This window comes from Salmo trutta, chromosome 31, assembly GCF_901001165.1.
Source record: "Salmo trutta chromosome 31, fSalTru1.1, whole genome shotgun sequence".
Taxonomy (NCBI): domain Eukaryota; kingdom Metazoa; phylum Chordata; class Actinopteri; order Salmoniformes; family Salmonidae; genus Salmo; species Salmo trutta.
Window position 1 is genome coordinate 918492 of NC_042987.1, and position 26554 is coordinate 945045.

Here is a 26554-nt window from a genome sequence, read left to right on the forward strand (position 1 = left end):
TGAATGTGAATCATGTCAACTCATCTATAGTGAATCCCAAATGACACCCTATTCCCTTTATATTGCACTTTTTTTGGACAGGACCCAAGTAGTCCACTAACTAGATAGAGGAACCATTTGGGACGCATCCCATGACTTGCAATGACAGGACAGGAACAAGACTATTCCCCAATGACAGGTCAATAATGAATACATGCAAGTCTGATAAAGGATTTTATTTGTATTATATACTGAACAAAAATATAAATGCAATATGCAACTATTTTAACAGTTCATATAAAGAGATCAGTCAATTGAAATAAAGTCAAGTGGGCCCTAATCTATGGATTTCACATGACTGGGAATACATATATGCATCTGTTGGTCACAGATATCTTTAAAAAATAGGTAGGGGTGTGGATCAGAAAACCAGTCAGTCACTTGTGTGACCACCATTTGCCTCATGCAGCGTGGCACATCTCCTTCGCATAGAGTTGATCAGGCTGTTGATTGTGGCCTGTGGAATGTTGTCCCACTCCTCTTCAATGGCTGTGCAAAGTTGCTGGATATTGGCGGAACTGGAACACGTTGTCGTACGTGTCGATCCAGAGCATCCCGAACATGCTCAATGGGTGACATGTCAGGTGAGAATGCAGGCCATGGAAGAACTGGGACATTTTCAGCTTCCAGGAATTGTGTACTGATCCTTGCAACATGCAGCTGTGCGTTATCATGCTGAAACATGAGGTGATGACGGTGGTTGAATCGCACAACAATGGGCCTCAGGATCTCGTCACGGTATCTCTGCATTCAAATTGACATCGATAAAATGTAATTGTGTTTGTTGTCCATAATCCCACCGCCACCATGGGGCACTCTGTTCACAACGCTGACATCAGCAAACCGCTCGCCCACACAACGCCATACACGTGGTATCCCGGAGGTCTACCCCGGGGGTTGGTGATAGTGGGGAGGTACGTGCCACGACGTTGGCTCCCTCTGCTGAGAGTACCCGGGGTGGGCACCACGACACTGATGCCACCAATTAGGGGAGAGTGCCAACCAGTCATGCAGGCCATGTAAATGGAGCACCGTGGGAGAGAAAAAGAGAGGCACGGAACTGAATAAGAGGAGGCGGCCCAGATGAAGGACCGAGCCAACTACTAAGTTATTTAGTTGTTACATTTATTTTATGTTGACCAGTAAAGGCCTATTTTCTAGAACCTCCCTGTCTCTGTGTCCATTTGTGTGCTCAAACCCAACACCCCATGGTTTACCACAACGTGGTCTGCAGTTGTTGGACGTACTGACAAATTCTCTAAAATGACATTGGAGGCGGTTTATGGTAGAGAAATTAACATTAAATTGAAAACTTGAGACATTGTGTTGTTTGACAAGACTGCACATTTTAGAGTGGCCTTTTATTGTCCCCAGCACAAGGTGCAACTGTGTAATGATCATGCTTCTTGATATGCCAAACCTGTCAGGTGGATGGATTATCTTGGCAAATGAGAAATGCTCACTAACAGGGATGAAAACAAATTTGTGCACAGAATTTGAGAGAAATACGTTTTTTGTGTGAATGGAACATTTCAGTGATCTTTTATTTCAGCTCATGAAACATGTGACCAACACTTTACATGTTGCGTTTATATATATTTTTTGGTGTATTTATTATAGCAGTAATAAACATGTTACTTGATCTAAGTCACTTCCTGGTTGCTCTGCAGTTGTTATGCTGCACGGGTTAGAAGTAGATTTCCTCATATGCAACTTCAGTCAATCTGGATACATCCCAAATGGCACCCTATTCCCTATATAGTCCACTACTTTTGACCAGAGCCTTATGGGTCCTGGTCAAAAGTAGCGCACTATAAAAGGAATAGGGTGCCATTTGGGACACACACTTTGAGTCATTGTTAAATCCCAACTCCTCCCAGGCTTGGAAAACAGTCTTCAGAGAGTAACATTTTAAAAACATTTAAATACAATTCTTTAAACTTTTAAGTTTAAACAGCATGTACAGTACTTACAATGTAATACACAGAAAAAAGGCCACATTGAGCCTTATTGCTACAATCACTACAATGATAGATGGTTGTTAATGTGTTGAATGATGACTGACACACAGATGAACAGTTTACGACTCGCTGCTTCTCACAGAGTTAAAAGGTAGAGAGAAAGTATATTTGTTTGCGTGTCATTTCCTAGAATCCCATATCCTCTAAGTCTGATAAGAGTGCTCCTCTCGTTCGCATCCCAAATGGCACTCTATCTCCTATATAGTTCACTACTTTTGACCAGATGGGCCCTGTCCTGTGCTCATGGTTCCTTCAGAGAGTTGATGTGGGCACAGAGTTTGAGGGCGGGTCCGAGTTTGATGTTCATAGCTGTCATCAGGTGGTCCTCTGTCAGCAATAGGAGGGCCTGGCCGTCAATCTCGTGGGAACAGAACTCCTCTGATATGTCCCGCCCACCTAGAGGAGGAGAGAGTGGAGAGAGAGGTGGGAGGATGAAGAGAGAGGGGGGAGAGGAACAGGAAGGTGGAAAGAGAGGAGTTTAGGGCCAGGAGATGTGACCTGAGCAGGAAAAACTACTGGCCCCAGTGATATTGTACAATATACACTGTATATAAACTCAGCAAAAAAAGAAACGGCCCCTTTTCAGGACCCTGTCTTTCAAAGATAATACGTAAAAATCCAAATAACTTCACAGATCTTCACTCCCCCCCCTTTGTTCAGGGAAACATTATTCCATTTCTGTTCGTAACGTCTGTGGAACTTGTTCAGTTTGTCTCAGTTGTTGAATCTTATGTTCATAGAAATATTTAAACATGTTAAGTTTGCTGAAAATAAACACAGTTGACAGTGAGAGGGCGCTTCTTTTTTTGCTGAGTTTACATCCATTACAGTATTGGTTACAGCAGCTTTAAGTCCCATGGTAGGACATATTCATGATACCTGGTAGAGAGTTGATGTAGGAGCAGACTTGACCCACGCTCCACTGTGTTGGATTGTCACTACATTCTTGTCCTCCTGTGGTCTGTTCACCAGAGGATATGAATGAGTCTTTCCTCTGTCTTCCCTGTTCCCTCTCTCTCTCCTGCACCCTCTCTCTCTCTTCCTGCCGGCGCAGCCTGGTTATCATGGGGACAGGGGGCTCATCCTCAGCCTCCTCTTCCCCTTCTTCCCTTAATGTTCTCCGGGTCTCCTCAGAGCCGTACGGCCCCTGCACCTGCAGTGGAAAAAACCAACATGACTACAATCACACATTTACCTATGGAATACTCTGAGTGATAACAGTTTGGGGTTTCATACTGTAAGTAGACCAGGGAATTGCAAAGTTGTTAATATCAATTCTGTCTGTCTGATTGACCTAGCCTGGTTTCAGATTTGTTGTCCCCCATGATGAAATTGGGGAGGGGACTGTAGAACTGTCTCTGTATGTCCATTCATTTGTGCGTTAGTCAGATATCTCAGACAGCACTGGCCCGATTTTGACAACTTGGGTCTGATGCGTCTTGCCATAGAGATCCGGCAGTGACAAAATTGATTGTCCCAAGACGGGAGCTATAGTTATTAACAGAAATGTTAAGGCGGGGCGCTTCATCATTCGTGGAGGACGACACGTTTACTGTTGCCTGGTTTGTGTTGTTTTGCAAACTGTCTTGTCGTGATTGGCATTGACCATAGGATAGTTAGCTAGATATGCTAAATCTGGGACCAGGCTATGACATCTGACCTGTCTGAGGAGGAAGTGTTCTCTGGTGCCCCCGTTGACCCTCCCTGAGGGACGTCCTCTACGGCCCATCGGCCTGTGACCCCAACGACTGGCCTTGTCCACCTTCAACACACTCAGACGCTTTGTACAGCTCACATTGAACCTGACAGGAGGGGACAGAGAGAGAGAGATGAGATCTGTAGATAAAAAGTTTCTGGAGTTTCTGGATACATCCCAAATGGCACCCTATTCCCTATATAGTCCACTACTTTTGACCAGAGCCTTATGGGTCCTGGTCAAAAGTAGCGCACTATAAAAGGAATAGGGTGCCATTTGGGACACACACTTTGAGTCATTGTTAAATCCCAACTCCTCCCAGGCTTGGAAAACAGTCTTCAGAGAGTAACATTTTAAAAACATTTAAATACAATTCTTTAAACTTTTAAGTTTAAACAGCATGTACAGTACTTACAATGTAATACACAGAAAAAAGGCCACATTGAGCCTTATTGCTACAATCACTACAATGATAGATGGTTGTTAATGTGTTGAATGATGACTGACACACAGATGAACAGTTTACGACTCGCTGCTTCTCACAGAGTTAAAAGGTAGAGAGAAAGTATATTTGTTTGCGTGTCATTTCCTAGAATCCCATATCCTCTAAGTCTGATAAGAGTGCTCCTCTCGTTCGCATCCCAAATGGCACTCTATCTCCTATATAGTTCACTACTTTTGACCAGATGGGCCCTGTCCTGTGCTCATGGTTCCTTCAGAGAGTTGATGTGGGCACAGAGTTTGAGGGCGGGTCCGAGTTTGATGAATATCTCCATTCATGGGAGATATTCCACAGAACCCCATAATGTTCGAAACATTCCAGTTGGGGTGTCTAGATTCCCCTGAATCCTGGAAGAGAACATTTATATATGGCTTTTGACTACAAGTCGGCTTGAGGAGCTTAATCTGGCTCGGGAATAATGTTCCAAAATTCAGATTTTTCAAGAAATACAGGTTCCTGGAATCAGGAGTGAATAACCAGGAACTACAGGAATCTTCCAACTGGGATATCTGGAAACCACAGAACTTTTGCAACCTTACAGGACTCACCTCTTGACACAGGTCATGGAGCAGAATCGTTTGGATCGGAGGAAGGTGTGAACGTAGCCTCTCTTCCCACAGAACTCACACTGCAGCACATCTACCAGGCTCTCAGCAGCAGGTTCTATAGTATAGCAGGAGATGACAAGCTGTTAGACAGACACACAGACAGATGGACGGACGGACGGACACACAGACACACCGGAACTGACCGTCCTGGGTGGGGGTATCATCCATGTCTGAGTCATTGTCTGGCTGCTCAGCATCCATCGGGCTCTCCTCTGGCACTCGATCCCCACTGGTTCTCATCTCAGACACTCGATCCCCATTGGTTCTCATTTCTGGAGCTGAATCCTTATTGGTTCTCATCTCAGGTGTTGGATCCCCATTGGTTCTCACCTCCCTGGCTTCAGGAAGCGTGGCCTGCTGGTCCGCCCCCAAAGAGGAACGGCCCATCTGAAGCAGGAACACACCACTGTATCACATACAGTACACAACATATACCACTATAGAGGGCTGAACATATTGGTAACTAATCAACTACCAGTGGGAGACTGCTTGTTCAAGAGGACATTTTGTATCTGGGAGGTTGTTGGTTCTTGATGCAGTGCTCTCACAGTGAGGGAGGTGTGACTGGGACTAAGCTACTCTTCCAGCTAGCACATTTGGTTTCTTGGAAGATGTGGGAACGTATGTTTTTGGTTTCTCATTGGTTCCGGGAATGAAGCCATACGTTTCTTGACCTGTAAAACTGTTTTTTTTTTAAACGTTCTGACACTGGAAATGTAAACTTGTTGGTTGCAGAATTTCTGAGAATGATTTACTATGGTTCCCTGAACGTTACCTGGGAGGTTTTATTAACGTTCTGAGAACGGAAATTATACGTTATTTGGAGGTTTTTGAATAACTTCCTTAATTTTTACTGAATGTTTCAACAATACTTTTTATAACACTGCTATCTTATATTGGTTAAACTTTTTGAACTCCAAGCACAGGTAGGACACATGGAAATGAATATCCTTAGGCATTAATCACATTTGTATTTTAGGGGCTCCCGATTGGCGCAGCGGTCTAAGGCACTACAGACCCTGGTTTGATTCCAGGCTGTATCACAACCGACTTTGATTGGGAGTCCCATAGGGCGGCGCACAATTAGCCCAGTATCGTCCGGGGTAGGCCGTCATTGTAAATAATAATTTGTTCTTAACTGACTTGCCTAGTTAAATAAAGGTTAAATAATTTTTTTTTAAAGAATAACCTTTTGTTCTCTATCCATGGATATAGCCTGCTAGAGCTGCAACTCTCTCTCCTTCCTCTCGCGCTTTATCAGCTCAGTTTAATAAAGTAGCTTAAATAATGACATTTCTGCTGCTTCCCTCACTCGGATCGGACCGGGTCTTGATCCAACCAGGTCTGTATGGAACGGGATTAGTTGTCCTCGGGTCCATTCGGTACGGGTCTCTCTATATTTTTTGTATTAATTAATGCATATCGGGTCCGGAACTGGTCCATTTCGGAACTGGTCCATCTTTTTGGAATACCTCTAGCTAGCCTGCCATGTTTTTGTTACACTTACAAAGCGGTTAATTTTTGTCTATTCAAACAGACCACATTTCAAAGGAAACAAAGACTCATTAAGATCAGGTGTTAGTTGGCAAGGCCAACACACCTGAACACAAATAATAAGATAGATGATGGAGAGAGTTTTGCTGATGCTAAGAACAGAATGTATATGTTTTTAACTTCTTAGGGCTAGGCCCCTTTTTTCTCAATTTCCGCCTGAATGACGTGCCCAAAGTAAACTGTCTGTTGCTCAGGCCCTGAAGCCAGGACATGCATATAATTGGTACCATTGGAAAGAAAACACAAGTTTGTAGAAATGTTACAATAATGTAGGAGAATATAACAATAGATACAGTAGGAGAAAATCCAAAGAAAAACCAACCAGATTTTCTTTTTTTTTGAGAGCCCATGCTCTTACAATGGAAAGTATAGGGGCATTCTGAATTCTAGCTCCCAGGATGTAATTTCTATGGCTTCCACAGGGTGTCAGCAGTCTATGTTCAAGGTTTCAGGCTTGTAACTTCCAAAACGAATAAGAAATATGAGTTTTAGTACAGGGACACAGTCTTGGAAATTCATGTATGATCGTGCGATGAAGACAGAACGCACCTGCTAAAATCGGTTTCCTATTGAACATACTTCTTTCTGTAAGAAATAATATAGTTTGATTACATTTTAAGGTATCTGAGGAGTAAATAAAAACGTATTTTGACTTGTTGAAACAAAGTTTAGGGGTAGATTTTTTGATTCCTTTCTTTGCATGTGGATTACTCAAATCGATGGCGGCAACTAAACTGACTTTTTCCGTTATAAAGAAGGATTTTATTTAACAAAACGACACTACATGTTATAGGTGGGACCCTTTGGATGACAAATTAGAGGAAGATTTTCAGAAAGTAAGTGAATATTTAATCGCTATTTGTGAATTTATGAAACCTGTGCCGGTGAAAAAATATTTTGATGTGGGATGCCGTCCTCAAATAATCGCATGGCATGCTTTCGCTGTAATGGCTACTGTAAATTTAAAAGAATTTAAGCTTTCAACCGATATAAGACACTTGTATGTACCTAAATGTTTAGTATCCATAATTTTTATGATTATTTATTTGAATTGCGCGCCCTCCGCTAGCGGGACGCCTAGACCTAAAGTTTTTAAATAACATTCTTAGAACGTTACTCAAGTTTTCTTGTGGTATTTATGGAAAATGTTCTTAACGTTCTCAGAACAATTTGAGAACATGCAAAATAACCAAAGGACAACCACGCTCTCACCAAGCTCTAAGAAACAAATGGTTCTCAGAACATTATGTGCTAGCTGGGCTCAGTCGCAGGGCCGACTCCAGGCATAAGCGACATAAGCGGCCGCTAGGGGGCCCTGACTCCAAAAAATGGTACTCAGTCGAACTTTAAAACGTACATTTTTCTCTCTGCTGTCAAGATTTTGCCTGCTTGTTGGCCCCCCCCCCCCCCAACCAAATCTCGCTTAGGTCCCCCAAAAGGCTAGAGCTGACACTGGCCTCAGTGCCTTTGGTGACAATTAACGAGGCCAGTGCCTGTGTACACTGTGGAGCTTGGTCAACACACCCACCAGTGGACATACCGGGATGAACGATACCGGGAGGAACGGCTGCAGGGCCTCTCTGACGACGAACCCCTCTATGATGTGAGTGAGGATGAGAGGTCTAGCTCTCTCAGGGCTCCCTGGTAGGGTGGCTGAGGGGGATTGGCCGGGGCTTCTTACCGCGGCCGAGGGCAGGAGTGGAGGAGGGGAGCAGCTGGTGTAAGAGGAGGGGTCTTGAGACGAGTGGGTAACGGAGCGGCTGGACGGAGGGACGCAGGGGAAATCCAACCTGCCTGGAGGATGGAGCCGAGCAAAGAGAGAGAGGCAGTTACTGTATGTCAGTGTGCTTTATCGATTCAGTATAAAAATAGTAAATAGTGCAAAAGGTAAAGTTAAGTAATGAAAAAAAGTAAATTATATTGTGCCATGTACCTGTGCAGTTCTCTGTATAGGCGGGCTGTATGTCTGAACCAGCCGATGGAGAGAGTGTGGGTGGAGGGGTCGTCCTCTTCTCTCTCATCTCCTCTCTCCTCTCTGGGGTCTGGGTGCGTAGGGTGGCTGGAAGCATCTTCAGGTCCACAGCTACAGTCTGGGGCGGGGAGAGATTATGGAACGTCTGGGATAGATTCTGGAACGTTTGGGGGGGGTGATGGTTCTGAAAAGGCATCTGGACCGGCGCCTCTGCCACAGGCAGCTCCTCCGACACGTGAACCCCAGTGGACTGCACTGCCAGGGCCTGGACTGAGCGCAGGGACAACCTCTGGAGGGAGGCCGGTGGAGACTGAAGCAGCCTGGGGAGAGAGGCCTGGGAGATGGGGCCAAGACGCAGGGTAGGGGGCTTGGGCTGGAGGTGGAGCTGGGGCTGGAGCAGGCTGGGACACAGAAGAGGTGGAGGGGCTGATGATGAGGATACTACCACTGTCTGCTGGGGAGGGGGAGGGGTGGGCGGCTCACAGGAAGAGGAGAGGACTGGAAGGCCATCCCCAGGCTGGGATTGGACAGTGGTGGTGGTGTGGGTGGGAGTGGCAAGGGGCTGGAGGGTAAGAGGGAAGAGAGAGGGGGAAGTGTCTTGGGGTGCGATGCGCAGTGCGATAGGGTGCAGCTGCCGGTGGGATCCTGCTGTGGTCTGCTGGATGATGAGCTGGTGGGGTGCCCCCTTATGGCTCGGAGGACAGTGCAGCTGGTGCCTGACCACAGCATGGGACTGGACAGGAGTGTACGACGCTGAAATAGAACCACATTATTACACCTGAAGGTGGTCTAAACCTGCACTAGGTTGGAACAAAATGTACAACACTGGAGTTAAAATAAAACCATGTTAACAGACTTAAGTGATTGAGACATTTATATGTGTTGTAAAGCTCTGGGCTGGAACAAAAGCCTACCTCAGGATCAGTATTATTTAAGAACACTGATATGAACCAACAGAGCACAAAAGATGTGACCATGCCATGGTGACTGACTTACCAGGCGCGATAAGCTGGTTTGCTGATGTTAGCCTGGTGATGTCAGCCAGCCGAGGCTTAGCTCCAGAGGCTTCTGTGGAGGGGTCAGACTGCTGACTGGACCTCAGGGGACAGATGGACATCTTGGGCAGAGAGGAGACCAGAGTCTGGGGCTGGGTGGAGAATGGCTTCAACAGGACACTCTGGGCAGTGGCCAAAGCCCCTGGGAGATGGGCCTGCACCGCGAGGCTGTGGACCTGAGAGAGGAGAGGACACGCAGTATTATTATAGACATAAATCTAACATCCAATGTCTCTTAGAAAGTCCTTGATATCAAGAAATATGTGGATATCATGTTGTGTCCCACAGGGTTCCATACTGGGGCACTACTGTCTGTACCTGATACACATTTAGGTAATTGCAACTTGATCATGTCGAGCAATGACCTACCAAATCAAGTCAGATACACTCCACTTAGCAGACACCTATATCCAAAGCGATTTATCCATAGGCTTACATTTTTTGTATAAAAATGATTTGTCCTCCAGGGATATAAATAACATGTCAGCAGCAGTGAGATGTAAACTCCTGCTGTGCTGTCCTCTGATGACAACCTAGTTAGCTTGCAATGCTTAACCTTTCACCTTTGACCTTTGCCCCTGGTGGCGGTTGCTGACCTGTGAAGTGGAGAGTCGAGAGGAGCTGCAGCAGACAGAAGGCAGGTCAGACTGGACTGCTGCCACCGTGGCCGCAGGGGTCAGAATCAACTTACAGAGACAGAAGAGAGAAAAGAGAAAGCGACAGAAGAGGGAAAAGACAAAGAAGAAAGAGAAAAGATAATAGAGTAGAAAAAAGTTAGTGGAAAACATCAGTGGAAAAGGAGACAGAGAACTTGTCATGCTTACTTATTTTTACTTCCCATGATCTTTGGGCAAGTAGATAGTTTATCATACGCTACAAAGCTGTTACAATAAGAGAGAGAAGGTAGGTACCATCTGGGTGCGAAGGTACATCTGGGCTTGGTTACAGGAAGCAGAGCAATTCCCCAGGAGCATGGCCTGCTGGGTAATAGTGCCTGTGGTGGAGCTGGAACTCTGAGAATGACCAATCAGCTGGCCTGTTACTGGAGAGGCTGGGAGGGTGATCTGGAGACAGACAGAATTGCAGTGGTCTTACTAGGCATTGGTAGTCTTGGTAGTCTTGATACCAGAGTGCTCAACTTACAGCGGTACCAGTTGACTGGGGCACCGTGCTGTTGGCAGCAGAGGGTAAGGAGGGGGACTGTGTGTTACTGTAAGGCTGTTGCTGCTGCAGCGCAGCTGTCTGCAGGATGATGTGTTGCTGCTGGGCCGCGTACATCTGCTGCAGGTACTGAGCTGCCATGGTCTGGGGCCTGCTGTGGATGGCCTGCTGGATCACCTAGAGAGAGAGACAGCAGAGAAACAATAGTCATATTGTGTAGCTGGGAACGGTTCGGTAACTACTACGCTCACCAGAGTTGATGACTCATGTTAGCTCCCAGAACTAATGGCTCAGCTTTAGCTCAGCACGTGCATGATCAGGGTTCGATACCAGGAATGCTGAAAGACCTAGGTTTGGTCAAGATAACACTCTTCCCAGCTAGCACATTTGGTTCCTTGGAAGTTGTAGGAACTTATTTTTTGGGTTTCCCATTGGTTCTGGGAATGAAGCCATATGTTTTCTGACTGGTAAAACGTAACATTTTTTAAAAAGTTTCTGAGAACGGAAGTGAAGCTTTTGCCTGTTCTGGGATCATACATTTTTAGGTTGCAGGGAGCTTCTGAGAATGTTCTCCTGGGAGGTTTTATTCATGTTCTGAGAATTGAAATGATATGTTATTTGAAGGTAATTAAATAACGTTCTGAGAATATGTTTCAATAAGACTTTCAATAACACTGCTAGCTTAGTTTGGGTTAACAGTTTTGAAGCACAGATAGGACACATGGAAATGTACTTGTTTAGGCATTAATCATGCAAACACATTTATTTTTTATTGTGGCACGGCGTCAGTGAGATTCTAACCTATTACCTTCTGTTCTCTATCTATGGATTTAGTCCACTGAGCCACCAGGATGGAGCTAGCATTAGAGGTCTTTACGGATCCACCTGTACCCGAATACCCGAGACCTGAGCAGGTTCAGATCCAGAATTCGAAATAATGTCACACGTCTGGGTCGGATCTGATATGATTGTCACGGGTATGTGCAATTTTAACTGACCTTTCCGGTAGGAACAGTACACATCCGAATGCGACAGCTGCAATAGAGAGAGAAATGTTATCATTTATGCTGCTGCTCATGCTTTTCGTGAGAGTGGAGCGTGTAGCTTGTTGTTGTTGTTGTTGGCCAATCATAAGTCATCATAGCGGCAATAGGCTAAATTAGGAGATATCTAATCCTCCCTGCGTCACTCGCTCACAGTATGGCCCCACCCCCTCCTGCTTGAGCGGCTCCTCTCTCTCCCTCCTCTCACGCTTTATCAGCTCCGGCTAATAAAGTAGCTTAAAAATGACTTTTCTGCTGCTTCCTTCACTCGGATCTGACCGGTCTGGATTCAACCAGGTCTACACGGAACAGGATTAGTTGTGCTTGGGTCCGTTCGGAACGGGTCTCTATATTTAACATTTTTATTTAAGCTTATCGAGTCCGGATTGGGAAAGCCAATGTCCAATTTGGAACTGGTCCAACTTTTTGGACCTGTGAAGACCTCTAGCTAGCATGCCATTTGTTTTTTACTCCTACATAGCTGTTCATTTTAGTCTATTCAAACAGACCCCCTTTCAAAGGAAACAAACACTCATTAAGATCAGGTGTGGCCAACACACCTGAACACAGTTAACAAGAGAGAGGATAGAGAGAGTTTGATGCTGAGAACTGAATGTTTATGTTTTTAAATAACATTCTTAGAACGTTCTTTGAACATTAATGTTTTCTTGTGGTTTTAATGGAACGTTTTCTTAATGTTCTGAGAACATGACTTTAAATAGAACCATGAAGAAACCTGTAGAAAGCGTTATGCTGAAGTACTGAAATTCCCACAGAAGAACGTTGTTTCTTAACATTCTGAGAACATGACTTTAAATAGAACCATGAGGAAACCTGAAGGAAACGTTATGATGAAGTACTGAAATTCCCACCTAAGAAACATATGGTTCTCAGAACGTTATGTGCTAGCTGGGTATCCTGCACCATTCCCAGACCTTTGTGGGAATGTTGTATGCAAAATAACCATAGGACAACCACAACCACGCTCTCACCATGCTTTAAGAAACATATGGTTCTCAGAACATTACAGTATGTGCTAGCTGGATTATGCTTAGAAAACTAGCCTTTGCTTTACATACAGATATGGCTTCATAGCTACATTTTATTCCACTCCTTGCCACTCCTGTCATTTGCCAAATATCATTAATGAGCTTGAGGAGATCAGAGGATTGGATCCAGATTCGATAACCTTCACAGCTACCATCCAATGTTTATGCAAATTAGACTGATAGGTCAAATGAACTGTTTACTTTGGTCCTGCCTGGAAAATGATACCGGAGCATCGGCTCTCTAAGACAGCTTCTACCCCCAAGCCATAAGACTGCTCAATAGCCATAAGACTGATAAATAGTTAATGAAATGGTTACTCGGACTATCTGCATTGACCCTCTATGAACACTCACAAGACTATATACACAGTATACACACTATATACATACTCACTCACACACACCACACAAAACCCACACACATACAGTACATATGCACACACACAGGCATAACACACACACACATACTGACACAACACACACAAATACACACAGATACACACGCATGTTCACACATCATATGCTGCTGCTGCTACTCTGTTCTTTCTTCTTACTGTTATCTATCCTGATACCTAGTCACTTTACTCTGCCTTAATGTACAGTTGAAGTCGGAAGTTTACATACACCTTAGCCAAATACATTTAAACTCAGATTTTCACAATTCCTGACATTTAATCCTAGTAAATATTCCCTGTCTTAGGTCAGTTATGATCACCACTTTATTTTAAGAATGTGAAATGTCAGAATAATAGTAGAGAGAATGATTTATTTAAGCTTTTATTTCTTTCATCACATTCCCAGTGGGCCAGAAGTTTACATACACTCAATTAGTATTTGGTAGCATTGCCTTTAAATTGTTTAACTTAGGTCAAACGCTTCCCACAATAAGTTGGGTGAATTTTGGCCCATTCCTCCTGACAGAGCTGGTGTAACTGAGTCAGGTTTGTAGGCCTCCTTGCTCGCACATGCTTTTTCAGTTCTGCCCACAGATTTTCTATTGGATTGAGGTTAGAGCTTTGTGATGGCCACTCTAATACCTTGACTTTGTTGTCCTTAAGCCATTTTTCCACAACTTTGGAAGTACGCTTGGGGTCATTGTCCATTTGGAAGACCCATTTGCAACCAAGCTTTAACTTCCTGACTGATGTCTTGAGATGTTGCTTCAATATAGCCACATAAATGTCCTGCCTCATGATGCCATCTATTTTGTGAAGTGCACCAGTCCCTCCTGCAGCAAAGCACAACCACAACAAGAAGCAGGCTTTTTCCTTGCTGAGCGGAAGAAGGTTAACCTTTCAGGTTATGTTGATATAGGACTCGTTTTACTGTGGATATAGAACTTTTGTACATGTTTCCTCCAGCATCTTCACAAGGTCCTTTGCAGATGTTCTGGGATTGATTTGCACTTTTCGCAACAAAGCACATTCATCTCTAGGAGACAGAACGCGTCTCCTTCCTGAGTGGTATGACGGCTGTGTGGTCCCATGGTGTTTATACTTGCGTACTATTGTTTGTACAGATGAACGTGATATCTTCAGGCGTTTGGAAATTGCTCCCAAGGACAAACCAGACTTGTGGAGGTCTATAATTTTTTGGCTGATTTCTTTTGATTTTGCCATGATGTCAAGCAAAGAGGCACTGAGTTTGAAGGTAGGCCTTGAAATACATCCACAAGTACACCTCCAATTGACTCAAATTATGTAATTTAGCCTATCAGAAGCTTCTAAAGCCATGACATAATTTTCTGGAATTTTCAAGCTGTTAAAAGGCACAGTCAACTTAGTGTATGTAAACTTCTGACCCACTGGAATTGTGATACAGTGAATTATAAGTGAAATAATCTGTCTGTAAACAATTGTTGGAAAAATTACTTGTGTCATGCACACAGTAGATGTCCTAACCAACTTGCCAAAACTATAGTTTGTTAAACAAAATACTTATGGAGAGGTTGAAAAACGAGTTTTAATGACTCCAACCTAACTGTATGTAAAGTTCCGACTTCAACTGTACATATCTACCACACATACCTTGTACCCTTGCACATTGATCTGGTACTGGTACTCCTTGTATACATCTTCATTATTGTTTTTTATTCCTCTTTCGTTACTATTTATTATGTTGTTTTTTTTACTCCGCATCGTTGGGAAGGGCTCGTAAGCAAGCATTTCACGGTAAAGTCATTGTATTCAGCATTTGTGACAAATACAATTTGATTTGATTTTGAACATCGCCAAATGCGTCAGTTTATTTAAATGTGCAATTAAAAAGTATTGTGCCTAGTTGTCAGTTTAATTAAATGTGCAATAAAAAAGTATAGTGCCTAGGTGTCAGTTTAATTAAATGTGCAATTAAAAAGTATAGTGCCTAGGCCTATTTAATGAAACCCTAGTGCTGTTGACGTAGGCAACAGATCACAACGGCCCAGTACATCACTGGGGCCAAGCTTCCTGCCATCCAGGACCTCTATACCAGGCGGTGTCAGAAGAAGGCCCTAAAAATTACCAGAGCGCCAAGTCTCGGTCCCAAGGGGCTTCTAAACAGCTTCTACCCTCAAGCCATAAGACTCCTGAATGTCTAATCAAATGGCTACCCTTTTACGCTACTGCTACTCTCTGTTATTATCTATGCATAGTCACTTTAATAACTCTACCTTCATGTACATATTACCTCAATTACCACGACTAACCGGTGCCCCCGCACATTGACTCTGCACCGGTACCCCCTGTGTATAGCCTCGCTATTGTTATTTTACTGCTGCTCTTTAATTATTTGTTACTTTTATTTCTTATTCTTCTTTTTTTCTTTTTCTTTTTTTTAAACTGCATTGTTGGTTAAGGGCTTGCAAGTAAGCATTTCACTGTTGTATTCGGCACATGTGACAAATACAATTTATTTTGATTTGACAAAGCAGGGAATCCCCAATTTCCCACTGAGCTCCTTTTTGGAAATGGTGAGTTCACTTTCTTATCCATGACGTTAGTGACCAACCGCTCTGTCCAGCGTTGGAGCCCAGCAGCTCACATCATCAGGATGGGGTGCCTTTTCATTAGGAAGGATGTCTAACGTGGATTGCTAAAATAATGATTATTATCAATTACATTTCCTCAATGTATATATATATAAGACCTATGGGGACACCTACTGTATACATTTGGCAGCCAAGCACGAGTGATCACTGTAGCCTTTTATCGTCTAGACATGATTAAATATCCACCAGGCTTCCGTCATCGACTCAACTGAATTAAAAAAAGGAATTACAGGGGGCAGTTTGGAAAAACTAAAAACCATTTTTTCTCTGTAATAAAGTAGAATCTGGGTTAACAATGACATAACCAATGTCTCTAGTAATACTATAGCTCTCTCTCTCTCCCTCCTTCAAGCATTCCTTGTCAATTCATTTGATAGGCTACATTATTTTAGCATTATGCTATAATGTAGCCTAGGCCTACTTTCCGATGGACTATAGCCAAGATTTGAAGGTAAACCTTGGTTTTGAATATGTTTTTAGGAAAGTAGAAATGTTTGTGTGTGTCTGAGGTGCACTGGTGGCTTTGATTAATGCACAGCAAAATCAATGGTGTACATTTAACTTGGAAAGTGTAAAATGTTCACAATTTTCAGTAAACATTTGAGTCCCACTGTACCGGTTTTAAAATTACACCTTTGAAAGTGTTAAAGATTTAACTCTGTTGTAGTGTTCCCCATTTAACTCAAAGTGTAAAATGTACGCTATTTTCAGTGAACATATGCGTCCCACTGTAGGCCTACTAAAATAACACTTTTGAAAGTGTTGAAGATTTAACTCTGTTGCCGTGTTCCCCATTCAACTCTTAAAGTGTTCAAATGAACTTGATTGTGATGTTTGCATATCTCTACTGTAGAGTAATACGCAACACCTACAGTGTCACGCTGGTATAATGGATCGGGAGATAGGCGCAGGAATGCGTAATATGTTTTTTTATTTCTTTATCCAAATTACAGCGTGCCATGTAAAGGCAAAGGGGACGAAGAACGACCAAACAAACACGTACACAAAACACAGGGTTGAAACCCAAACAAAAGAGCGAGGAGTACCTCAAATAAATAAACGGGACGAGACCCGAAAACACAAGCGCACACTGATCCAACACGGGACGAGACCCGTAATCATCTATGCACAATACAAGCGTCACAAAAGCCAAAACAACAAGGCACAGGTTCTCACACGACCAACGAACATTGGAACAATAATCGACACCCCAATGATGAAACAAAGGGCACATTTCTACAAATACAATCAGTGAGAAATTGGAACCATGTGTAATGACACAGTTCAGTGCCTAGAGGCTGGCGAAGTAGACCTCCGAAACTGGTGCACGGAATGAGCAACAGTTACCGGAGGGATCTGTGACATACAATGTAAAACACAACACTTAATTTAGAGTAAACTGGACATACTTTTGCTTAGTGCTGACGCTGTTAAACTTTCTCAGTGTAAGAAATTAACACCTGTAGTGATACAGTAAATCATTTTTGGGTGTTGTTTAAAAACTGCATGGTGTAAAGCCTAATTTGCCTTTTCTTTTCAAGGGAATTTTAGAGTTACCATCCATGACTGTAATATTTTGTGAGAGAGACATGGTTATTGAATTATTTCCTTATAAAGGCTTGTGACTTTCACCAAGTGAGTACCAAGGTGAATGCTATCATTCAAATTCAACTATGACAATACCTTACATACTGTATATCATAAGGCCTTACTTTGATGGCTTAGTTTTACCATAACCCAGTGGCGTTAGGAAACTCCGGGTTTACAGGCCACATCAGGCCTGAAAGTCAAATTATGTTGGATTGCAAAGTGATGTCTTTTTAGCTAACATTCTACTCCTTGCCAGTCCTGTCATTTGCCAAATTGACTGGCCTTTCAGCAATCTCAACGTTTAATATGCAGTTCAATATGAGACATCATTAGGATATCCAAAAGTTTTCATTTTTATTCACCCGCTGCCTGCATTCAGAATGACTGTCAGGGTTAGGAAAGTTGATAAGAAGACTACCTAAACCATTTAACCTGGAAAAACCATTTCAGTAACAGGTGCTAACTGTTACTCTAACTAACTGATTTGATTAGTTTAGAAAAATATATGTTATTTGTCTTAGTGTAGCATATGATTAATCAATCAATGTACATGCAAAAACACAGATATTAAAAACAATCATTAAAAAAATCTACTTGCAGTAGTGCATTCTGGGAAATATGATAATGACGGGGTGGTTTTGTTGGGCTGTTTTACTCTCCAAAGTGTAAAACAATAACTCTTGCTATTAACACCAACACCAGGGGGTTATTTTAGACCACTGAGTGTTAATTTCTGAATCAACATCAACATTTAACTCCTGAATCAACAATAGAAATGTTACACCAAAAAATTAACACTGGCCAATTTGTTGTGTAGGTCCTTTTAGGGTTTGTGTGTGTTTCCTAAAGTAGCCTGTCTGGACTCCATCTAGAGGAGGGACAAATAATATAACTGAAATGAGCATTACAACATTTTACAAATGTAGGCCTAAGTAAGTCATGATGATCAGCATATGTGCGAGGAATGACGACAGGTGGCAAGTTTGCATTTCTTTCCTCTCATTAATGGAATACAACTGAAGCAAACTTGGCTCGATTGAATCTTGTAGGCTAATATTTCCCATATCATTATTTCTCTCTCCCATTATGGAGTCCTCTAGACACTTTGAACAACATGATCTTCATTGACACTGCCTTCTCACAAGAGAATGATCGCAGCAGGTCATAACGGTGTTGTTGTTTGTTGTTCTTATTGCACCAAATATGCAAGCACATAATGTTGTAATGGAAAATATTAGTGTTGTTTTCAACTACCAATCAGCAACTGTAGTAAATCCGGCTGCATATTGAACTTTGAGATTGCCGAAAGGCCAGTCTCTTTGACAAATGACAGGAGTGGCAAGTAATGAAATGTTCAGCTAAAACTGAAACCCAGACTAGTGGCTTCATTATTTGGATTTCAACACACACATTGACATTGTGCCCTCTGGCGCCCTCCCTGTCCCCTCTCTCACCTGAACTGCCTGGCTCTCTGTAGGGGTGGTGCCTAGAGAAGTGGGTGGGGCCTGACTGCTTGGGGGCGTGGTGCTGTCTGTTGTCGTCATGGCGATGACCACTGAAGCGGTGTCGTTCTTGTTGGCAACCGTTGTAACTGCTTTGGTGTTAGAGGTGACAGTGACAGTAGCAGCAGTCCCATTGGTCTCACTCTCTCCTCCTCCCTCTGTCTTTTCAGGGCTCTGCCTGTCCATCATGCTGCTGGTAAAACTAAGCACCTGTCTGTATCACTGGGCCAACTGGAAAGTACAAACAGAAAACACCTCTCTCAAAGTCTGTAGCCTAAACATATTTGTATATATTTGATTTGACATATGGGATGCTGGATGTATTTTTTGGAAAATAACATTTATTTTTTTAAATTAAAAAAATCCCACCTACATCCCTAAGAGAATATTTGTTGGGACATAATTTTGCTGATAAATTGTCCCATCATAAAATAAATCAAATTATAGATGCATATGCCTATCTATAACAATGTCAATGACAATTTAGTGCTGGGTGCGTTTGAATACACTTGAGAAATGGGGCCTATAGCACTGGCTCAAACGGATGTGATGGGCATTGCTTGACCGGACCAAGAGAGCGCTTCTCGCGCGGCTATAAATCTAGAGGTTGATAGAAGTGAAGTATCCATGCTCTGTGTGCACATTCTGCTTATTTCTTACAACCTTAAATCGAAATTAATATATTATATTTACATTTATAGGCCTTAAAATCACAAACGGGACATTTGGGCCAACGGCGTCACCAAAGAAATATCCTTTAAAGATCTATAGATATGAAGCCCCCCAAGCTATGTCCCTGGATCCTGGTCACTAGAGAAGGCTATTTGTCTTAGTCATAAAGCATTCTTAGCAAAAGTGTCATATATTTTAATGAAGTTTGTTTAACAAGTCCCGAGCTGTATTAATTGCATGTGTTTAGGACTACTTTACATTTCAACTGACCTATTACATTTATTGAAAGAAGGTAGGAAATAGCAAATCAGAAACCGGGGCTTGTACGCCTAAACAAGGAATTGTACTAAAACCAGGTCGAACTTATGTCGGCCTATTCATATTAAAGATCTAATCAAGCAATTGTTCGTTAGGTTTTTTTCATTTGATTTGCTGCGTTTTCAACGAAATCATTCAGTTTTGTTAATTTCTTTGTCATAATGAAGTACATTTCTGTTTTTGAATTTCTCCCCATATGACCATGACATTTTCCAAGTTTTTCCATGTATGAAATGATCGAAATTCAATAGCCTATAGCCTAAAATAAATAGATCAGAAATGTATTTTGATAAAGCCTCTGCGCTTGGATGTCATGTTGATTAGTATAGCCTACTCATCAGGGTTATATGCCCTACACATAAAAATACTCGAAGAATCTGGAAAAACAGGCTATATAAAACTACATTTATCCAGTATTTGAATTGTTGAATGAAATTGAAAGAAAATTACACAAACCTTCCAAATGAAGTGGCCTAGTTTGAAATAGGCTATTTTGTCCACATTTTTTTACATGTAGCCTAATTTGTGTAAATAAAGTAGAGCCTACTTTAATTAGCTCATAACATTTTGGTAAAAAGGGATAATTTCAGACATAATAGATTTCTGATATTGATTCTGTTCCAATTCCTGGTGCTAAACTATTTCATTTTTAAAGGTGTATGTAGTTTTTGTGCAACACACCCCTAATGCTCAACGAGAAAATATTCCAAACCCTATAGCCACAACCATGCACTGACAAAAAGAAGACTGGTTAAATCTACACACATTTTCATTCAGCAATAGCAATGCATCAAATCCGTTATGCAATTTAAAATCTATGAACAATTGTCGTTATCATGTGCGGAATGCATCTAATTGGGCAATTCATGCATTGGGCTACAATCACCCCTTTTGGCCTTTTACATTTTCTCGCTGGATGTGCAGTGCTGGCAACATAGGCTGCAGTAACCTAGCTATACGATCATTTATTTATTCATTATACTCAAACAAAATCGTATAATAATTATATTATGTTTGGGCATCATCCTCTATTTCCTCGGCCAATTCTATGGCCACCGATAAGAGCCTTATATATGCACCATGCACAATCGTTCACCTATCATTAGCGTTACCTGGCTGGATTTGTTATTAGACCTGACCCATGGCGAAGTGACCGAACGAAAACCCACCGGTTTAGACTGTCACAATCCCAGTCATGTTCTAATGCGTCAAGCCTGTGATGCTAAAATGGAGAGAAAAACAAACGGACCGGACGGAATGAAAACCCAGACACAGCACCACTTGCAGCGCGGGAGGACCTTATACAGTAGAGCAAGAGGGCTTAGTGTCAAAAGGGATTTTTATAAAGCTAATTTCTCATTTTGGAGACTCAGTCAAGGTTTTACTCAACATGTAACAAACAACAAATATCAAGTCAAGTTCAGGCTGTGTCACGAAACGCATTGTAAAGGTAGCATTGTGGAGTCTGGGGTCCTTTACCTACATAGTAATTATTTTACTGGCAGTATCTACTGTAACACTATCACCACTAGGGGGCACAAGACTCGGAAAAAGAGACCCCAGCTTTTCCTCAGTCCTCAGTCCTCAGCAGATATATATATATATATATGTATGTATATGTATGGATGGATATATATATATATATGGATGGATATATATATATATATATATATATGTATGGATATATATATATATATGTATATATATATGTATGTTTGTATGTATGTATGTATGGATATATATATATATATGTGTGTGTGTGTTTTATTGTCACAGCCACTGGATAGGTGCAGATTGGGGCAAATGTGTTGTTTTTACATATATAATTACCGTACATAAATCATGATTAGGCTATATTGATCAGACAGAGAAATTCTGGTATGTGTCATGCTCATGTGTTGTCTTCTCAAATCAAGTCAAATCAAAGGTTATTAGTTACATGCACCGAATACAACAGGTGTAGACCTTACAGTGAAATGCTTACTTACAAGCCCCTAACCAGCAATGCAGTTTAAAAAAATACTGATAAGAATAAGAAATAAAAGTAACAAATAATTAAAGAGCAGCAGTAAAGTAAGAATAACGAGACTATATACAGGGTGGTACCAGTACAGAGTCAATGTGCGGGGACACTGGTTAGTTGAGGTAATATGTACATGTAGGTAGAGTTATTAGAGTGACTATGCATAGATGATAACAACAGAGTAGCAGCGGTGTAAAAGAGGGGGGACAACGCAAATAGTCTGGGTAGCCATTTGATTAGGTGTTCAGGAGTCTTATAGCTTGGGCGTAGAAGCTGTTTAGAAGCCTCTTGGACCTAAACTTGGCGCTCCAATACCGCTTGCCGTGCAGTAGCAGAGAGAACAGGCTGTGACTAGGGTGGCTGGAGTCTTTGAACATTTTTAGAACCTTCCTCTGACACCGCCTGATATAGACGTCCTGGATGGCAGGAAGCTTGGCCCCAGTGATGTACAGGGCCGTTCGTACTACCCTCTGTAGTGTCTTGCGGTCGGAGGCCGAGCAGTTGCCGTACCAGGCAGTGATGCAACCAGTCAGGATGCTCTCGATGATGCAGCTGTAGAACCTTTTGAGGATCTGAGGACCCATGCCAAATCTTTTCAGTCTCCTGAGGGGGAATAGGTTTTGTCGTGCCCTCTTTACGACTGTCTTGGTGTGCTTGGACCACGTTAGTTTGTTGGTGATGTGGGCACCAGGGAACTTGAAGCTCTCAACCTGCTCCACTGCAGCCCCGTCGATGAGAACGGGGGCGTGCTCAGTCGTCTTTTTCCTGTAGTCCATAATCATCTCCTTTGTCTTGATCACGTTGTTGTCCTGGCACCACACGGCCAGGTCGCTGACCTCCTCCCTATAGACTGTCTCGTCATTGTCGGTGATCAGGCCTACCACTGTTGTGTCATCGGCAAACATAATGATGGTGTTGGGGTCGGGCCTGGCCGTGCAGTCATGAGTGAACAGGGAGTACATGAGGGGACTGAGCACGCACCCCTGAGGGGCCCCTATGTTGAGGATCCTTAGCTTATTGACGAGCTTTAGGGCACTATTGTGTTGAAAACTGAGCTGTAGTCAATAAATAGCATTCTCACATAGGTGTACCTTTTGTCCAGGTGGGAAAGGGCAGTGTGGAGTGCAATAGAGATTGCATCATCTGTTGGGGCAGTATGACAATTGGAGTGGGTCTAGGGTTTCTGGGATAATGGTGTTGATGCGAGCCATGACCAGCCTTCGAAGCACTTCATGGCTACAGACATGAGTGCTACTTCTCTTGTATGAGAAAGGCAGCCAAAGCGATCCATTTGTAAAAAATATGAATTTCATTTCAAGAACTAAATTTCCAACTACCACATTATATTTTCATAGAAAATATATTATACGTATAAATGGCCATATACAAATGTTCCCATGGACAACACAAACGCCCTTGCATTTCATTTGGTACAATAGGAATAATGAACACGTTCACATTTACAGTACTGTGTTAAAAATAGCATTTACTCCTTGTCTATCATTACAATATATGATATTCATATGATTCGCCTTAAATATGTTCCATTTACAGAATATTATCTACGATCAGACAGTGTATCTTCTTGTTTAGTTTGTTGATTCAAATATTTATTGGCCCCTCCTACATTCCGCTAATGGATTCGTCCGTCGTGAGGCCTTTTTGTAGTAGTGAGTGTTGTTTGGCGAACTCCTGAAGTTGTACACTACTTTGTCTGGATTTTGTACAATTAAGAAGACTCAAATTGTTCGTTTCAACAGCTAGTCAGCTATCTAATTGTTTTATCTATCGAGGCAAGTTACAGAGGAGATCGTTTTGGGCGTGGTACACAGCTAAATTTGTCGCAGCCAGAAGGAAAACATCTTCGGCGTGCGGAGTTCCGATTCCGAGGGCTTATGATGCCGACGTTGCGGGACAGCACCATGTCTCACCCCGGCGAAAACCCTCACCAAGTCCGGGTAAAAGCTTATTACAAAGGGTAAGTAGACGGTTAGGGTTTGTGTGATTTGTATCGGAATAAAGTACTTCGTTATTTGACTCGTTATGAACTTGGGCTAGGCTTTATTAGCCAGACGGTTAGCTTTTTAGCTAAGTTAGCTCGCTAGTTAACGTTATAAACTTGACAGACAAGTGAAACTGTCCAGAAAAGTAGTTAGTTAGCTGTTGCTAACTTACCTAGCTACTTAATGTTGGCCAGTATTAGTTAGCATGCACGTTCCCTATATGAATATATTTTTAGTAAGTGAAGTTTCTTCCATTGTTTATGGCTTGGTAGCTAGCTACAGGTTCTGAGACATGACTAAGCTACATTGAATTTACTAGTTCACTAGCTAGCTAAATGGTAACTTTAACCAGTTAGCTGATGTTTTTGACGATGCAAGCTAGCTGAATGTTTGATACTCAACATGTGTCCTCATATAGCCGTACTGTACTGAACCTGGTGAGTTGTCACAGCTGAAATTACACTATTACAATAATTGATGTAAAGCAAACTTTGACAACATCCTGTGACATTTATTATGTGAGGCTCACATTGGATGTAATCTCGGATTTGTTTTCTTATCTTTGACATAGATAGGTGAGAGTTTACAACAATTAGAGATACTTAATGTTCATGACATGATTATGCCACTATTTGGGATGTAGCTAGTTATTTATAGTCGGTGAATAGTGGACCTAGTAATTGTATTCAGAGATGGAAATCATTTGTCACACACAGGTGTTGCCATGACACTTCTTGCTGTGTGATGGAGTCTGTGATTGTTGTTTTTCCCAAAAGAGAGACTGGCCAAACGTGTATTACCAGTAACTTCTGCCAGACCTGTTGTATTTCCCACTCACTCTAATTACCGCCCTGCCAGCACTCTATTGTCCCTGGATACTTAAAAAACATTTTTTATGGAGACAAAAGCATCCAAAATATTTCTGAGATCAGTGCCTTGGAAGGTCAAGTATGTGGGGAATCTGGGATAAAACATTTCATTGGTTGGTCAAGTACAGTGTTGGGTCACACATCATCAAGCCAGCTAGGCAGGCCTTAAATCAGCATTGGCGGTTGTACATGTACATTTGCGAAGGATGGGGGTTAAGGGAATTTTTGTGGAATAGCTCATCTCTGTTAGCCTACATCCAATCAGATTAAAACAGAACAATTCAATTGGATCCAGGCTAGGCCTACATCATACACTAGTCGGCTCTCATCCGAATCTCATTTTTACCATCAAGCCTGCTTCTTTTATCTGCAGCACTTTGTCTCAGAGTCATATAATGTACACATGGCTCTGCTTTGACTGCACAGTGTGCCAGGGTTTCCCAAACTCCGTACTCGGGACGCCAAGAGGTGCGCGTTTAGTTTTTTGCCCTAGCCCTACACAGCTGACTGAAATACTCAATCAACTAATCATCAAGCTTTTATCATTTGAATCTGCTGTGTAGTGTTAGGGCAAAAAACTAAACCTTAGACAGAGTTTGGGAAACGCTACAGTATGCATTCATACTGTCCTATAATAATGGGCAGTTTGACAGAAGAGAGATGGTGGTAACGAGAACTGCCCTCTAGCTCCGTTCACTTTCGTAGTCTCATTCACACAGACCCACACTGCTGTCAGCCAACTTTCCAGTCAAGGTCAGCAGTAGGCAGGGTCTGGTCCGGTGACATGTGGTGTCAGGCTTTGGCAGTCTCTGCTTGTCACTGTAATTACTCTTTATTGACACATAGAGGGAGTAGTGGTTAGAGTAGAGGGAGTAGTGGTTAGAGTAGAGGGAGTAGTGGTTAGAGTAGAGGCATGGCGGCTGGTAACAGATACTGGATGCAATGATACAATAAGCTTAGTAACTATATGTGTGTGTGTGTGTGTGTGTGTGTGTGTGTGTGTGTACATTTGAGTAATGATAAAGCAACCTGTTTCCAATTATTTTAAGTCACCTGACTGACAGTGCAATGTTCATAGTCATCACTCATCAAGTTTCTGGTTTTAATGCTTACACTCATAAATATTTTTCTTTCTCTAGACCCATTTGTAAGTCTGTCTGCTGTCTTAGTTTTAACGCAACCTACATTTGTCTCAGGAGTTTGAATGTCACCACCAAACATCAGCTGCTATCAACTTCCTCTTTGTAAAGTAAACATTATGAGGCATGAGCAATGAACAACGTAGCACTGCAGTGTTTCCCCTAGGATTTCTTTCAGCAGCGGTGGGAGGGGGGATTTTACACAATTGTACACTTTTGGCCATGGTGATGAGTACATTTTATAGTTTAAAGCGGGTTTTCTGCAATTCTACACATTTTGCCATGGTTTATGCCGTGTTCTTATGCTGTCTGAGTGACTCAAACATAACTAAATCAATGGGGGCCCCCATGTTTTTTTTGGATTTCTTGATTATCCTTGACTGTCTATTTTTGTTTTTTTCGTCAAAGATCTTATTTAAAAATGTGTTGTTCCATTATCTTTTCTATATACTTTATATGATTTTAGTTGTTTTTAAGTTTACACTGAACCATTTTACCATTCCGAAGGTTTTTAAAAAAAAAAAACAAAAAAAAACATTAAAAGTGGGCCTTCCGAGTGGCGCAGTGGTCTAGCTGTGCTGCTAGAGATTCTGGGTTCAAGTCCCTGTCGCAGCCGGCCGCGACCGAGAGACCTATGGGGCGGCGCACAATTGGCCCAGCGTCGTCCGGGTTAGGGGAGGGTTTGGCCAGCAGGGATGTCCTTGTCGCAT

General features: G+C 42.3%; 2 protein-coding genes across 6 annotated transcripts in view; one reads left to right on the plus strand and one right to left on the minus strand.

The window, feature by feature from the left end:
* Nucleotides 1-1586: 1586 nt before the first annotated feature.
* On the minus strand, nt 1587-21161 carry LOC115169296 (polyhomeotic homolog 3 (Drosophila)). Of its 4 annotated transcripts, none has more exons than XM_029724783.1 (13): nt 20980-21161; nt 18773-19051; nt 10591-10785; nt 10359-10511; nt 10011-10133; nt 9389-9623; nt 8354-9145; nt 7961-8214; nt 5010-5253; nt 4807-4921; nt 3721-3862; nt 2940-3213; nt 1587-2456 (listed from the first exon to the last, which is right to left on the minus strand). In XM_029724783.1, exons 2-13 carry the CDS (start codon nt 19007-19009, stop codon nt 2302-2304), a joined length of 2919 nt encoding a protein of 972 aa, XP_029580643.1. In that variant the 5' UTR covers nt 19010-19051; nt 20980-21161; the 3' UTR covers nt 1587-2301. The 4 variants fall into 4 exon arrangements, with proteins under 4 accessions (XP_029580643.1, XP_029580644.1, XP_029580645.1 ...); XM_029724784.1 differs by having other exon boundaries at nt 10044-10133; nt 20923-21161; XM_029724785.1 differs by having other exon boundaries at nt 8102-8214; nt 20923-21161.
* Nucleotides 21162-23470: 2309 nt separating this feature from the next.
* The window catches only part of prkci (protein kinase C, iota), a 64565-nt gene continuing 61481 nt past the window's right edge, over nt 23471-26554 (plus strand). Inside the window, exon 1 of one of the 2 annotated variants that reach the window (XM_029724786.1) lies at nt 23471-23811. In XM_029724786.1, the coding sequence (XP_029580646.1) occupies nt 23729-23811 (83 nt within the window). In that variant the 5' untranslated portion in view covers nt 23471-23728. The remainder of the gene's footprint in view (nt 23812-26554) is intronic. The other variant, XM_029724787.1, reaches the window with a different exon arrangement.